This window comes from Atractosteus spatula, chromosome 21 (assembly GCF_055471065.1).
Source record: "Atractosteus spatula isolate fAtrSpa1 chromosome 21, fAtrSpa1.hap1, whole genome shotgun sequence".
NCBI lineage: Eukaryota > Metazoa > Chordata > Actinopteri > Semionotiformes > Lepisosteidae > Atractosteus > Atractosteus spatula.
The window spans coordinates 7014026-7030232 of record NC_142726.1 but is presented as its reverse complement, the minus strand read 5'-3'; the positions used below and the strand labels follow the sequence as shown (position 1 = coordinate 7030232).

Below are 16207 nucleotides of genomic sequence, written 5' to 3'. Positions count from 1 at the left end.
ACATGCCAGCTTCATTTGACTGTTTTGGACTGGACCCCAGCCAGAGTGACAGCAATTAATATTGGAGTTCTCTGGTTAGTCAAAAATATAGATAGAAAAAATCACATGATTCAGAACAAAATCCAGAAGATACTGCAGTTCTCCAGGAATTGACTGTGTATCTGGGATGTGTAGCCGATTATCCACTCATGCACGCTTCCCAATTGGCTCCCCAGCTGTTTCTGAGCAAGTGCAGTGCCTGTGTATCCTGATTGGCCAGTGATGCTGCCCCAGGTGTGTGACAATGTAGTGGGGGACATCAGCCACCTTGCAGGTTGGTTAGCAGTTCAGCATGAAGTGTTGCTGCTGTGAAAGCCACTCATATCTGCCTTAACACAGACTGATAGTGAACGATTACAGTAGAATATACAAGTGGTTACAGACAAGAGAAAGCCACCTGGACCATCTAGCCAACTTGGTAGCAACTAATTCAGTCATTTTGTTGAAGGACTATTGGTTTTAACATGTCTGGATAGCTTATTACACACTTCAGCAAACCTTTGCATAAAGAAATTTCACCTGTCCTCAGTTTTAGAGGTATTTCCACATTGTTTCCAATTGTGACCTCTGGTTTGTCTTTCATTATTGAATGGAGGACAATTATGGAAAATATTGGCTTGTGATCAAATCAACAGAGCCATTAAAATGGTAAATTACGACCGTATGGCCCAAAACATTTGGGTAAAGAAGGGTAGAAGGGTAGAAGCCAATTTCATCTTGTCTTAATTATTACCCTTTGGAGTTTGTGGTCCAGAATTGCCGGTTCTGATAAAACAATACCATTAATGTAAAGCATTTTGCTTTGCACAGGCCACCATTTTGCAGCTTGCTCTGATAGGATTTAATTCAACTTTTATAAGCCCTTTTGCTTTCAACACACTTTAAGCAAAGATTGTCCATATTAAAGAAACATGGGTAAAGAGAATAACACCAAAATGCTGTAATAGTTCTGATTTAATTTTACTATACAGTAGGTGAGCATCAAACAAGTCCTAGGGCTCCATTTAGAGATGCGAGTAAAACACTTTCCAAAGCCTTTTTACATTAGACACATGCCCTGGGCTACAGTGCTGCTTCCAGGGTCTTTGGTATATGCGGAATGCATAATATCTTTAAATGTCTCAATCTTGTTATTATCACCTGAGAGTCCTTAATGCACGTCCCATCTTGACTGTTTTCCCTCGACTCGAAGTTTTCTAGGGTGCTGCCTCGGCACCCCTGGCTTACCGAGTCGCAAGGAAACCTCTGCAATGGCAGCAGTCCTCTTTTCTCATTCCTAATGTGCCCCTTTATGGCTGTCTGCTTCCATCTGTTATCAGGCACACTTGACAGTGGGCAGGCAGAAGGGCATGCTAGGAGGTGGGACGAGGATGTTGGTGAAGATTGGGCGGTACCCAGGGGGAAGGGGAGGGGCACTTGTCTCCAGCATCTCCAGGACTGTCCCACGTACCTCCCTTGGAACGTCTCCCCTGACATCCAACAGCACAGACACGTGCTCCTCACTACGTCGGCAGGAGGGAAATAAACAGAAACAAGCCAACTGAAATTCATATTCTTATTACTCCACTAGGTACAGGACACAGAGGAAGACTAGTCTTTCCATTTTGATAGCTAAAACCTTTTTGAAAAAAAATATTATTAGATCAATCCTTGCTTCTTTCTATGTTTCCATTTTCAATGCATGTTTAGAGACATCTAGGGTTGCCACTTTCCCAACATTTTTGATAGGCGACTCCACAACAGAGGAGCATAGCAGCCTTGCAAAAATCAGTTGTCAGTAGTCTTTGATCTTAGAAAACCATTCCAAATAATGTGGAGACACCCTTGTCTTAGAGAACAACATCTGATCAACTGCAGTACAGAGGTTCGACTTGAACTCTGAATGCAAGAATGACTCAGCATATAGATGGAAAGATTAAAACTAGGATTAGTAAGATGAGTAAGGAAATGAAATGAGAAAAGAATCTGTAAGAACTGGAAGAATGAAGACACTAAAATAACAAAAACCCCCAAATCTCACACACACAGAACAATGGATGCACGCCATGGACCAAAGAAATTCTAATTCTAAACAAGATCCTAAGCGTAACCATTAGTCCAGCAGGGAAGACTTACAGAAAATGCAAAGGTGCACTTGAGAAGTTTGCAGTATATGCAAAAAAATCATAAGCACCTGATGTCCGGGTATTTTGCCACCAGCCCTGATACTTCCAGGGTCAGCATGGAAGGGTCCTTAAGCCGGACGATCTCTGCCAGCGCCGGGAGCACTTTCAGCAGCTCTCCACCCAGCTGCCTCTGACCGCTTCCACTTTCTTCGTTTCCAGCCTGCGCTCAGACACACACACTCATCACGGCCTCTATCCTCACTGAACAGATAGAAACAGAGTACTCGCACAAAGCACAGCTTTTATATGGTAAATAAAACACCACTGTCATTCAGAAGACTGACTGGACTCAGGTTTTGACATCATGAAAATACTGAAATAGGAAGTAAAGTCAGAACCTTTTCTCAGTTTCTGTAGCAGTGAACAAATCTGGTGTTTGTCCAGATTCTCCACAGTCCACTGCAGATGCACCCTCCTGTAATGCTGGAATACAATTATACAGGTGGACTGACTAGGTTGGGTAAAACACCATAAGAATGCACATTAGGACTTGAACCCACAACTCTGATAATAAGACTAGAGCTTATGATCCCACTTCTGCCACCATTAAAAAAAGGGGGGTGGGGCAGTGTCTCTGTGGTAAAGGATCTGCGCCTGTGGCTGTAAGGTTGCCGGTTCATATCCTGAGGCTGGCAGAGGAATCCTACTCCGTTGGGCCCCTGAGCAAGGCCATTAACCCCAACTGCTCCAGGGGCGCCGTATAAATGGCTGACCCTGCGCTCTGACCCCAAGCTTCTCTCCCTGTCTGTGTGTCTCATGGATAGCAAGCTGATGTATGCAAAAAGACAACATTCCTAATACAAGAAATTATATATGGCCAATAAAGTGATCTTATCTTACCTTATCTAGAGCCCCAGTTACTGTGTTTTGCATTCCCATCCTGATTCTCTGTAAGGCATCGCTACAGAAAGGCACAATTTTGACTCTGCCTGCAGGCATTTCCCCCTACCATGATCAGGAAAAGCTCCTGAAGCTGCTGTGCATCCTGTACCATCCTCTCAGCGAGCTGTCCACGTTCCTCGGCACTGCGGCACACCATCCTCTTCTGCATGAGGGCACGCACGTACTCCACCACCAGAGCCCACTGGCTCTCCGTGACCAGCTGCTGCAGGAGAGATAGGAGGAAATTGAAGTGCACTGGCTTGCTGCAGCTTTCAACAGGGCCTTTGTCAAACCACAGACTTTCAGCCACGCTGAGACATATAGCTACAATAAAGCTAATTAAAATCAGACAGATTTCAAATCAGTGAGAGCACATTTCTGTCAACGGCCCACCTACATCTTATTTAAACCTTTTTTTAAATGACACCTACAAACTCCTTCCAGTCCACTCAAAAAGAGAGCAAGAGGAATGGTAGCAAATGCAGTGCTATGGTCCACTATTGGACTACTTAGCCTGAGAACCCACCAATCCACTCCATTACACAATTGTGTCAATTAATAGATGAAAGTTTGATATTATCTGCTATAATCAAGTATTTGGTGCAGTTATAGGGTGGACTTCAAACACGACATCCGTTCTTAGTTGGCACCATAATGAAAAGAAGGCTCACAATGCTGATAGATGTGAACATGGTTGTGCAGTTTGCTCCAGACCTCCACAACTGTTTGAATAAAGGCATCTCATAGTGCAGAAGCAGTGAAGAAGAGTGCACAGCATCTCACCTTTTGACAGGGCTCTCTGGCACGGCTGTAGAGATTGCAGTGTTGCTCCACAGCTCCACAGAGGCTGTCCATTAGCTCACTGTCTCCCAGCCATGAGCGGCACAGCACATGCAGAAACTGAGGCTGCACACACACAAACATCAGTCAGCAGGGTAGTATGAAGCATCATTATCTCTGTGCTGTAATGGTAGCTAGTGCTCAGAGCTTCTTCTGGCAACTGCTGTGTTCATTATTTTTGTTACCTCTTTTTGCTCTTTTCATTCTTACATTCATACAGTATGTCATTGCCAATGTGAGAAGCTTGGAAAGAACTGGACTCATTGCTTACTTCTTTCCCCAGTAAGAAGAAAGTGAAGGAATCCAGCTTCCCTGGATTTACTAAACCACGCTGCTAATCACAGTCCATAGAGAAGCAGCTACTGCCTGTCTAAAGTGAGGCTGCAGTTGCAAGTTCAGGGATTGCTGCAGTGGGTACAGACACTACAATGCGAACTGCTGATGTCAACAGCTGATGTAAAAATAGGTCTTGATTTCAGGTGAACAAGGGAACAGTAATCCTGTGGCAGTAACATCCACAAAGTATGTTGTCAGGTGGAAATTGAACAAGGCAATCCTGTGTGATTCTTGACAAAAAGGGACCAATTCTTGTATGTTTTCCAGCTCTTGCATGTTTTCCAGTGCAGAAGAAGCTCTGGCACAGTGGAAATGGGAGATGGAAAAGGTGTATAGTATTTCCCAGATTGGATCTTCAAGACTGCTCTTCCAGAGGCCACGTCAAGGTGTCAAGTCCAGATTGTATTGTTAAGTTTTCTGATACACTGACAGTCTTCTTTGGGGAAATATGTCATTCAGCCTTCTGCTGAGGGATTTATAAGATGATTCTTCCCCGATAAAATGCTGCTTAGGTTTGATATGAAGGAAAAAGGTGTTACCGTGATACAGGAGTTTCATTTGATCATGATACGTGTAGATGTGTAAATACAGTAGGTGTTACTGGAAATGGCTGCTCTGCCCTTTTGCCCATGTGCTAAATCAGAGAGCAGGAAGCTTCTGCTTTCTCCTCACCTTTGCCCTCTTCTTTATTTTCAGTAAACTTGCTGATGATGGCTGTGCTGTTCTTGATCAGTTCTTGATCTTGATATTTCCCTCCACAAAAAAGATAAACCCTTAATTGAATGGTGGTCTGCTTTATGTAGCTCTGTAGGACTTAGTGGTCTTTACCTCATGGTGTGAACTTATGTAACTAATTTCAAGAGGGAAATTCTGGAGTCGTATTGTAATGGTCCTATTTAAACACTATTTTACTTGAACACAGATTATGAGGTTATCTTTGGTTTAGATAAGGGTATTGTATTACCCTCCATTGAGTGAAAAACAGAATATCCTATTTTATTTTGTATACTGAGGACAATGCTATGATGTTGTCCTACTTATAAAAGTTATTGCATTTATTATAGTAGGCTTTACTACTATTACTATTAGTGTACTATTACTGTTCATCAAATTACCTGCACTTCCCAGAGCAGCTCATCAATAACCAGATGACAGGCTCTCTTGATGGCCTTCTCTAATGCAACATGAGGGCTGGGAGGGGTTCTGCTGGAGAGGCAGGGGGAGGCTGAGCTACGTTGCTGCTGGAGGCTCTCAGTAGCACTCCTGTAATACAAAACACTGACACTGGGCAAGAGCTAGTATAGCACAGTGGGTACAGCTCACCTGATCACTGTAATGGGAACACAAAGCTGGACACAGAGCCAACACAGCACTCAGGGTTCCTGTATTATAGAACACTGACAGTGAAGAATGTCCCTTGCTTATTCTGTTTCATAGACAGAACAAAAAGTACAGTATGCTCGTACTGTAACCGTTCTTGGACACATACAACCATCTACACAAACAGTCTACACTTATTATGTGAACTGATGGGACATGCACCGTCAAACAAACTCAGATACATTCCATACACATAAACAGGGACAAAGTTGCATTCATATACTGTACACTCTAAAGACAGTCTAGTCAACGCTGACACAATAACAAAGAAAGACCCACGGCATAGACTTGTGAAAACCAGCTAAGCTTTAGATCAGTTTGTTTTTAAAGATGAAACTTTAGGGGTAGGCTTGGGAGGCAGGAAACATATTTTAATCTATCTAATGAGTTGTCCCATGTTATTTTTAACTGTTTTTTTTACATATTACAGTTATGTAATGCAGACAATACATCGTCCCAATGTTTAAACTGAAAAACTCCAGGGCAATGTCCTCTGTTACAGTACTCTGGCACAAGTGTGTTATTTCTGGCCCAGAAAGAAATATGCTGATATGTATTCTATGTGCACAACTCCCAACAGCAACCAGATTTCCTTTATTTTCTCCGATTGAAAAACTAACCAGGTTTGGCCCTGCTGAACTTCTGAAATCTGACAGATCAGGCTTCATGGATTCTATTCTAGACAGTCAATAGGATCGTTAAGATAAAGGATTGATATGGATTCACACCAGAACTGGGCTTAGACATATCCAGAGAGACACAGACATTTTCATGTTGTAAAAAGAAAAGTTGAAAGACCCACCTACACTGCTACACACAACTACACACCATCTTAAGAACCACACTGGTACCAGCCAAAGACATACCATTGTACAAATTCAGACATAATGCCACAGACCTATTACTCACTTGCTAAACTTTCACACCAGTAGCATCACACTCATACTTAAGAGTAGGCAGAGCCACAAACAAGGAAGGAGGAGCTCTAGAAAACAGGCACAAACAGTTAAGCCTTCAGCAAGATGCAGATAATGACATATTAGAAATTAATGAGGTAAAGGAGACCTCTGCTTGACTGTGTCTCTCTAGGACCTTAGCTGGACATATCTGGCATATAGTTTTTATGACTGTTTTTACTAGTGGTTACGTGATAGAGATTAAAGACCAACATACACCACTTTACTATTGTGATCATCATAGTTCTTTCTCTGTAATGCACTGACAAAAACAGTGGCTCCCTCACAAAAACAGTGCCGCCTGTATTTTTGTGTTTTTGCACAGTGTCCTCACTTCAGAATGATGCAGTTGTTGATGGCTGCCAGCAGGTAATGAATGTAGTACTTGGGGGTTGTCCGGTCCTTCTGGTGCTCCTTCCCAAAGGCCACCAGTCTCTCCTGAAACCTGCAGACGTACCACATTAATTAACCCATCCGCTCCACGCTTGATACTGCCAGTCTGAGCCAACTGAGCTGCTCTGAGGTGAGAGTCCCCAAGAACATGGCTTCTCATCCAGAGCCTTGCTTCTGCCCACAAACCCTCATCTATCATGACCTGCATCCTTCTTCCTGTTCCTCACAATTTGGGTTGTGAATCATAATGACAACACATTTCCAGGGTTTTGTAACCAATGTCTGTGAAACACCTTGAGCTGTGCTCTCTAAGCTTCACTTGTGCTCCCTGAAAGGCTCAATCCAGAGGCTGTGTGAATGGGGATGTGATGCATAAAAGCATCATCTCTGGCTTCCAAGTTTTGTGTTGGGCCGAGTGCGACTTTAGTTTTCCCTATTTTGGTGACACGTAATTAGCCAAGTGGCACTGGAGTTGAGCTGGCTTGAGTCTGTCAGGGCATCTCTTGCACACCGATGTGACAAGGGTGGCTACATTAGAGACACACTCGTGCCTCGTCCTGCCTGCCTGCAGTACCTGTGCAGTGAGGAGCTCTCAACATGCTAAAAGATAAATGGCCCACAGACACATGGGAGTGGCGGCAGGGCGCACTGGCTGAGCTTCAGTAGCTCTGTGTGTCTTAAACAACTGGGAATTTCAAACTGGGTGAGCGTATAATAAAAAATAAATGAACAAACATGGCAAAAAATGGGTTCCTTGAAAATTGTTTCATGAACACTTTAGTGCCATTGTCTTGCATACCCACGTTTAAGAGCTATGATTCAAAAATACAGACCAAAGCGCATAAGCAACATGGAATGTGATGAACTAGAATCCAAGATGTGCTGTGCCGTTAGAAAGTCAACACACCCTTTCCAAAATAGCATATTTTGTGGCCTAACAGCCCGAGATCATGATATATTTAATCAGCATTTATTTCACCACACAATGTCCAGGTGAAAAACAATTGCTCAAACATTCTGAAAAGTAATTACAAATGAAAACATAGAAAAATGGGTTGTATATAGGCAATGTAAGTAATAAGATATCATTTTTAGAGGGTGTGTTGTTATAACTCACAATACCTGTTAAGAAAGCTCTCCATCTCATAGAGGCCCATGAGGATAGTCTGGTCTCGCAGTGCTTCGCTGATCATCAAGGCCACACGTACATTTTCCTCCAGCATCTGAAGTGCGAAGGTCAGAGGGCATAGCAGAATGTTTCAGCTTGGTCTTGCGCTTTGATTAACAGGTTTTCAGTTTCATGAAAAACTGAAAGTGTGTTGCACCATTCCATAATTATGTGATGAAAATGGCGTGCCATGCTATAGTTGTGAGAGGGTGTCAGAGGGTTGTACTGTACCTGGGTGATGATGGTGGCCATGCTGGTGTGATAGAAGCCTTCATGATCTGTCTCAGGCTCCTGGTCTCTCTGCCAGTCTGTCAGCTCCACCTCTAGAGCTTTATGCATCCACTCTGACACACTGCTCTGCAACACACATATGCATGCATTTTCGATCAAACCCCCAAAACACTCAAAGTATACGCACACCTTCCTCATGACATCCAGTATATTGTCAAAGGGACCCCTGAAACAAAGTATGGTACAGTTACAATGCCCAGGATCTCAAGTCCAGGACCTAATAAAACAATGAAAAACAGACTAACATCCAGCTCAATTTAAACAGTACCTGCCTGTCTCGAACCCTTGATCAGCTCCTGTCATGGAGGACCTGCTCTAAGTAAACCAGATTCCAATGCATAGTAAGGTATCTTACTTAAGATTCCACCAAAGCCTCAAATCAGTGGTTTGGACTCACTTTTGTGACATACAGAACCATCCATTAGCTAAACAAATGCACAAAGCCTGTTGAAACTTCAGCTCTTTTGAAATATCCTATAATAAAAATAAAAGTAAAGAAGAAGGTAGTTTCAGAAAATTAAAAGTTAAGAAACTGATGGTATTCCTCACAGTGGGGATCACACCTACCCTGACGGTGTTGACGTATTTCATCTGAAGTTTCTCCAGTGCCTCCTGCGATATGAGGGGTTTCAATTCTTCAGCCTCCACCTCTGAGCAGAGGTCTGGATGGCCCATCATCTCCGGGCTGCAACAGACAGGGCCTGGCGTCCATCATGCTCTGCAATTTCTCTTCATGTAATATTTCTCTATGCAATATTTGTAAACACCCCTTGTCCTATTACTTTGGAGGACAAAAATGTGTTTTGCTTTAATAAAAAAGTATGTTTTTGCTGCACTAATAAATGACCTCAAGGGTTGATTTTGGCATGACAAAATAAAATTGAGTTTGTCCCTAACATATTATGGCTTTCTTGGCATTTATTTCCTATCCTATTGTTTGTAGGTCCTGCTGATAAATATGACCATGTCCTCTATAAGCAGCTCCACTGCTTACAAAAATAAAATTGTAATTGTTTATTTACTTTAAGGTTTATTCTAGATTACATATAATGCCGTGTATGAAATGTAGCAGACAGAAAACACATAATAATAAACCCAACAATAAGCCAAATCATCTAAGAGCTCAGCAGGACACATCATACAGGAGTCTGATAGATTTTCAGCTAATGCAGAAGCTTAATATGTTTATCACTCACGCAGGGGTGCATATGGGACAACTCTGAAATTGACCTGGGTTTGGAGTCATGTTAAAGCTTAACTATCTAATGTTACCCAGTGGAGATCAGTAGGACTGACCCATGGTAGATGTGCAGCACCCATTTAAGCACTGTGAAGATCTCACTGCTGTCCAGGTCCCAGCTGATGACCTGCTGGAGGTGGGTCCACAAGCACTTGTGGCACATGACGAGGTAGGTGTGGGCGATGCGGTAGTGGGGTGGGCAGCACTGCTCCAGCAAGTGCTTGACCGCGATCAGATCGCTCATGATGCTGTTCTGCAGCGCAGTCAGGTGGCTGGCCAGGCCGGGCCCCCGGATGTCCAAGTAGGTGGCCCGGAAACGGGTGGCGATGGCCTCCTCGATCACTCCGAAGAAGCGTGCGCGCCACTGCCGGGGCCGCCCGGGGGGCAGGAGCGCACGGGATCCGGCCGCACGCTCCTCCAGGAAGGCCTGGTCCATGCTCTCCTCCCTCTCGATGATGCGGACAGCCGACACGAAGGGAGTGGGGTCCTGTCGGACCAGGGAGAGCCCACTGCCGATCACCGCCCACAGCTCCGTAGCCAGGGCCTCACCCAGCTGTTTAACGCCGGCAAAGTAACCCAAGACCAGGGCCTCCTCCTCTGGACTCGGTGCACCCCCTCGAACCCGCTGCAGCTGCCACAAGACGCTGTTTTGCCAGCTCTCCATTTCCATTAGCCTGGCGTGGGCCTCCAGGAGCTGCCTTGTCTTGATCAGATGCCGGGTTTCTGCGACCACTGCTGGTACTGCGAGAGAGAAGGACATTGCATTGAAAGTCTGCGTGCTTCTCAGTCTCGCTCACACCCAAGGATTAAGAGTCTCACACTCACCCACTAGACTGAGTTTCCTCACCGAGTCTGTCCTCTGTACCGTGCACATCACTGACCACAGCCAATTAATTCAATTTATACAATCCCTTTAATGAATGCTTCCCTACACCACCCTTTCACTTCTGACTTGCAGTTGTTTTGGGGCTCATAAAGCTTAGAAATGAATATTTTCCATTTTAAAGTGCCCGATTTCCGAACTGCCCTAATGTACAGTAGGTACTGTACACTGTTTTAATGTTCAGGTGTTGCTAACTGCAGAAAATGTTCCTGATTCAGGGTTTAGAACAGATCCTAAAGGGAATATCTGGTATGGTCCATAGCACATTGTTACTTAGAGGGAAAAAACAGGGTTTCGTCTCAAGATTTACCAGATTTACCAGACAGCATCAGTAAAGTCTCAGGTGGGTGACGACCCTGAGTCTAGTGACCAAGGGAAAAAGCCCTAAATAAAAACAAATTAAATTGGAAACAAAAAATAAATTGCACTTGGCCAAACCGATTAGCAGTTCAAACAACTGGTTCCTGTACAAACAGAAACGGTCTCTCGGCTCCAGGAAGCAGACGTGTGCTATAAAGTGAAGTGTAAAGGTTTTACTGTGAGGCGGCTGGCCTTCTCACCAGAACAGAGTCGAGGCAGGTTACTGACGGCGGCCAGCAGCTGCTCGTGCCGGAAGGCCACCTTCCGCAGGTGATCCAGGGAGCGGAATCCCTCGGCGTTTTCCTTCGACCCCCCCCGCGCCTCCTCCAGAGCGCGCGCCGCCTCCCGTGCTGCCTCCCGGGCGCTCCGCAGCTGCTCCAGCCCCCATCCCACCCCCTCCAGGTACGACTGCACGGCAGACTGCCCACCAAGGAGAGAACAGCCCAAGGCACGGTCAAGGAGGGCCCGCTCAGCCGCCTTCGTCTAACGCTTGCACACAACGTCCTGGCTGCTCAGAAACACTTAGGGAGTGTAAGATGGGATTAAAACTACAGCACAATCTAGGAGCCCTTCAGGACCAGGATAGGAGCTCCTGCTCCCCAGCCATCATATAGAACAGGGCAACTCAACAGGGCCATTTCCAATCAACTCCATTACTGGACCTTGAAATTACCAAGCATCTTTTGTACCTTCATTGCTATATTAACCCAGCAAGTTGTCAGATAATTAATTTAGCATCCTGCGTTAGTAAAATCCAGTAAACTAAATGGACTGGAAGGACCATCAGGTGAAGTTGCCCCTGTCTACAGATGTTCTGCGTAGTTACCATATGTAAGCTGAAATTTAAAGTGCCGAGGGATAAAGTTCTGCAAGCTAAATTAAAAGTCCTGCATAGGGGTATGCACCGTCTCTGCTCTGTGTACCTTGAGCCTGAGCTGTATGGAGGCGGTCCTCTGGGTCTCCCTCTTGCGGTACTGCGCCAGTCTCTCCAGCTGGTCGGGCCGGTAGAACACTCCCGATGCCCACTTCAGCGCGGCTCCGCGGGCCAGCTTCTCCGCCTTCTCCAGCTCGGGCCACACCTCGCCTGCGGGAGAGACGGCACGGGCACGCACACACAGCTTCAGCAGCAGCAGTGAGCTGGCAGCCTGCCGCTTTCTAACTAAAACTCCCTCTTCATCTCCTGGAAAAAGTAGTCAGATGCGCGACTTTAAAAATAAATTCTAGAGCATAAACTAAGTGCTCTCCTCTGGGGAAAAAAAGCACATTTTCTCTCTGGACGTGGTGGCTCCTATATTTTGCTTTACAGCCACCTTGTGTAATACTTGTGCCACTTGTGGGAGCTAAGGACATGATGAGGAAGACTCTTCTGACACAATATCAGAATCCCGGTAGTTCTGCACACAAATCACACGAGCTGCTCAAATTGCACTCACTCTCAGCCGCTTCAAGGTGACTTACTAACTGAGGTACTTTGCTGCAAATGTGTTCTGTAGGTTGACTCATTTGTCACACAAGCCTGCTGGGTGCTGACTTTGAAAGCAGCCCATTCAGTCAGTGCATCCCAATAGTACACTGGCAGCATTTCCAACAAGGGCCCAGACAGACAGAGTGAGAGAGTGCTGCATCAGGGCAGGGGAGCAGATGCAATCTCAGCAGGGTATTCTGACAGAACCACTAATGGGGCTTTTACATCCAGACTCTCAGCTGTGCTCACAGACAGTCCCAGAGCTCTGCAATACAGCACTCCCAATGAGGGGAGTGAGACGCACTACAGTATCTACGGTCTCTAGAGGCTCTTCTACAATGTCATACATGACATAATAGAAGGCTTTCACCTTCAAGTGTACAGAATAGAGCTCTCTTTTTCTAGTTTTCACTTATTTCAGTATTCACCTGGATCAACACAGAATTATCTGTGACCCCGCATCCCATCAGCTGACATCCGCATACAAACGTGCATGATCTGCATGCAATAACTTGGGTTAAAATGTTTTAAAAGGAAGCCAATATTTTAAGCATCAATAATGAACCAGTTATTAATTCAATGAAGGGTTCAAAAAATAAAGCCAAAGAAACAGGCTCACAAGGAGTCCAGTCCTTGATGTGGGGGCTACACTACTACAGTATATGGCCTTAGAGCAAGTGCATCTCAATAAGTAAAGGCCAATGGGAAATTTAGCCAGGATGCCGGGGTAACACCCCTACTCTTCAAGAAATGCCCTGGGATTTTTAATGATCACAGAGAATCAGGACCTCGGTTTTATGTCTCAGCCAAAGGACAGCGCCTTTATACAGTATAGTGTCCCCATCAGTACACTGGGACATTAGGACCCACACAGACTGCAGAGTGAGCACTCCCTACTGGTCCCACTAACACCTCTTCCAGCAGCAACCTTAGCTTTCCCAGGAGTCTCCCATCCAGGTACTAGCCAGGCTCACACTTGCTGAGCTTCACTGGGTTGCCAGTTGTGAATTGCAGGGTGAAATAGCTGCTGGCTGCAACCATATTTAGCAACATTTATAAGAAAGCGACCTCAGTTTTTAAATGCGTTTAGATCAGACATCAACTGAGGAGGTTCATTTTCCCTTGACTGCTATCTCTCTCAATTCCCTTGGTAAGTTTTAAGAAATAGTTTGAGCAATGCCTGTCTTAGGCCTATTTACAAAAGGAGAGTGCATAATAAACATTGTAAAACTTTTAATGTTCCTTTTTGATCCAAGCTCCAGTTTGTTTTGAAGTTACTCTCAATGCACCTGTACTACAGTGCACGTATGAATTAAAATTATCTCCTCCACAGCTTTGGAGAAAGTCTTCAACATCAGAGCCTTGATTCAGAAGATCAAGCCATTGAGATCTTAGAGATCTGATTTCATATTGTCAGCTATGCCTTTTTTTTAAGAGTCATTGGAAAATTGCCACTTTTGACTCCATAATGACAGGTTTCCAGCATAAATGCAATGCAGGGGCTGTCCTGCTGGGGTAGTAGGTGTGTCCTTCGATTTGGGTAGTTTTAGTAGAGAGTTGACAAAGCCTATGATGAAATTGACCAGATTTTTCCAAATGCAGTAACAAAAGTGTAGATAAAAAACCATGTCTCTCAATCGAACAATAAAACCCTTATGCTGGTAAAAAGAGTGTGATCTGTCTTGTGATCTGTACAGTTATGTAAGAATCATATGAATTCTGTTTCTTTTTTAAACTGCGAAGCAGGGGTCAGGGCTCTGGACTTGTGTTTGAACCCAGGTCGGCAACTGCTGTTGTACTATTGAACAATGTACTTGGCTCATCCTCCATTAGGCAAATAAATGAATAATAAAGTATGGCAAGGCTCTGGCTATGAGGCTTTACTGGCTCTCTTCCTGCAACTTTGAACACTGTTCAACAGATTGATGCAAGGGTGGAGCAACCAGTAGACCAGATGTCCCAGGCACAGTTGTCGAGATGGGGGGAATCATGGCTTTGAAAAATAAAGTTCTGTGGCACCGAAATGAGAGCATTTAATTTAGCACCATTCCTTTAAATTGCATAGAACTGGAGGAAAGTTGGAAATGTGTTGAAGCACTGACTACTGATTTAACATTCATTTGTAAATGCGACAAAGCAAAAATGTTCAGATTTCAACCTTCTACTTCATCGTTCACCATCAAGTTTCAATGGCTTTATTTTACACAACGGTATTTTGTAAAAATCTCCTCATTTGTACCCATTTGTTTTAAGGGTATAAGAATGGTTTTAGTTTCGTACTTGCTTCCAGACAAAGAGAATGTTAGGAAAACTAAGAAAAGGAAGAGCTACTTTAGACAAAGGGAACAAGCTACACTACCATGTAGTTGAAGCCACCACCTGCTTTGTTTCAAAAATTGGTTGGAGGTGATTCTGAGATCAATTAGCTGCTGAAAGCAAAATAAATGGGTAGAATGGCCATCTCTCATTTGTAACTGTATATCCTTAGAAACTTTTCTGACAGACAGTATAACCTTGAAACTGTGGGGGACAGCATGGTGGTGCAGAGGGCAGGTCTAGTGCCCTGGGTTCAGATCCTGAGTGTTATAGTATCTGTGTGGAGTTCTCCCTTTGTTCGCATGGGTTTCCTCCCACAGTCCAAAAACATGCTGGTAGGTTAATTGGTGTCTGGGAGAACTGGCCCTGGTGTGAGTGTGTGTATGTCTGTGTTTGGGTCTGTTTGTGCCCCGAGATGAGCTAGCTATCCCATCCAGGGTGTATCCTGCCTTGTGCCCTTTGCTTGCCATGATAAGCTCTGGCTCCCCTACAACCCTGTCCTGGACACAATGGTGAGTAGATAGACAGAGGAACAGATGGGAGGGGGTGGGCTATTTTTGGTTCTGTTGCTCTTGGTGCCTTGCTCTAAGTAAGGTTCCATTGTGCTCCTGCATTGCACTGGTTGAATCAATGCTTAACTTCACAAAACAGGCTTTTCAAAGTCAGGACTAATTTTGGCATGCTTTTCTTGTACAGTAAGTACTCTGAATTCAGGAGGCCCTCTCTGAGTTCCTATCTACAAAACTAATAGTGACAAACATGTTGGCTGTAGCTCCTTTAAAGCCTTCACAGCCTGGCGGGAGGTTTTTTAGAATTAACCTCGCAGAGGCAAGATTTGAGTGAGCTGGATTCTGTATTGTGCACTTCAGGGAACTGTTTGCTGAGCTCTTCACTTTGAGAGCCTTTCGCCTATAATTAGTTCATCTAGCGACATCATCAGCAGATACAGAAAGAGAATCATTCACTGTAACGCACACACAAGGATACCCATCCAGCCAAAACAGCAGTTAGACTAGTGTGAGCTACGATGCTACACCGATCTTACGCACTATCACTGATCTGTATAAGCAAAGTTTTGCTGTGATGCTGCTTAAAAGCCAGGGTCTGTGTGGGACAAACTCTATGCCTTCAAACAACGAGCAAGCCCTGAAGTGGCACTGTACAAGTCTTTTGTCACAAACAACAAAAACAACAACAACACTAAATCAGCCCAACCCCACTTTGTCCTGCAGTTACCTTCAGTGTGGCCTGCCTCATGGTCATCCGACATTCCCCGTGGCTGGGAGCGACTGCAGCAGTGGCGCAGAAGACGTCCAGGTGGGCTGCACCCCACAGCAGCATCCAGAGAGACCAGCGAGAAAGATACAGAAAGCCTTCCTCTCCCAGATTTCCAGACACATCCTCCGAGGAGCCCGGCAAGCAGGAAGGGCGAGAGAGAGAGAGAGCAAGAGAGAGAGAGAGTCCTCTGGAGAGTGCAGAGCACAGATGGCAGG

At 44.8% G+C, this 16207-nt stretch overlaps 1 protein-coding gene across 3 annotated transcripts; it reads right to left on the bottom strand.

Moving 5' to 3' along the window:
• Positions 1-979: 979 nt before the first annotated feature.
• exoc3l1 (exocyst complex component 3-like 1) lies at positions 980-16207 on the bottom strand. 3 transcript variants are annotated; one of them, XM_088939116.1, is made up of 13 exons: positions 15951-16207; positions 11857-12017; positions 11134-11353; positions 9747-10431; positions 9018-9135; positions 8391-8516; positions 8114-8214; positions 6933-7043; positions 5378-5525; positions 3870-3992; positions 3154-3309; positions 2213-2364; positions 980-1541 (listed from the first exon to the last, which is right to left on the bottom strand). In XM_088939116.1, the coding sequence occupies exons 1-13, from the start codon at positions 15982-15984 to the stop codon at positions 1355-1357; spliced, it is 2322 nt and encodes a 773-aa protein (XP_088795242.1). In that variant the 5' UTR covers positions 15985-16207; the 3' UTR covers positions 980-1354. The 3 variants fall into 3 exon arrangements, with proteins under 3 accessions (XP_088795242.1, XP_088795244.1, XP_088795245.1); XM_088939118.1 differs by having other exon boundaries at positions 3154-3306; XM_088939119.1 differs by lacking the exon at positions 980-1541 and having other exon boundaries at positions 2346-2405.

Bases quoted from the DNA above. Each gene is read 5' to 3' on its own strand.
- exoc3l1 (XM_088939116.1), bottom strand. From the start codon at position 15,984: ATGTCGGATGACCATGAGGCAGGCCACACTGAAG. The intron at 8,517-9,017 runs GTAGGTGTGATC...TGTGTGTTGCAG, and splicing joins AATACGTCAACACCGTCAGG to AGCAGTGTGTCAGAGTGGAT. The intron at 3,993-5,377 runs GTAATTTGATGA...GTGTGTGTGCAG, and splicing joins AGCTGCTCTGGGAAGTGCAG to CCTCAGTTTCTGCATGTGCT.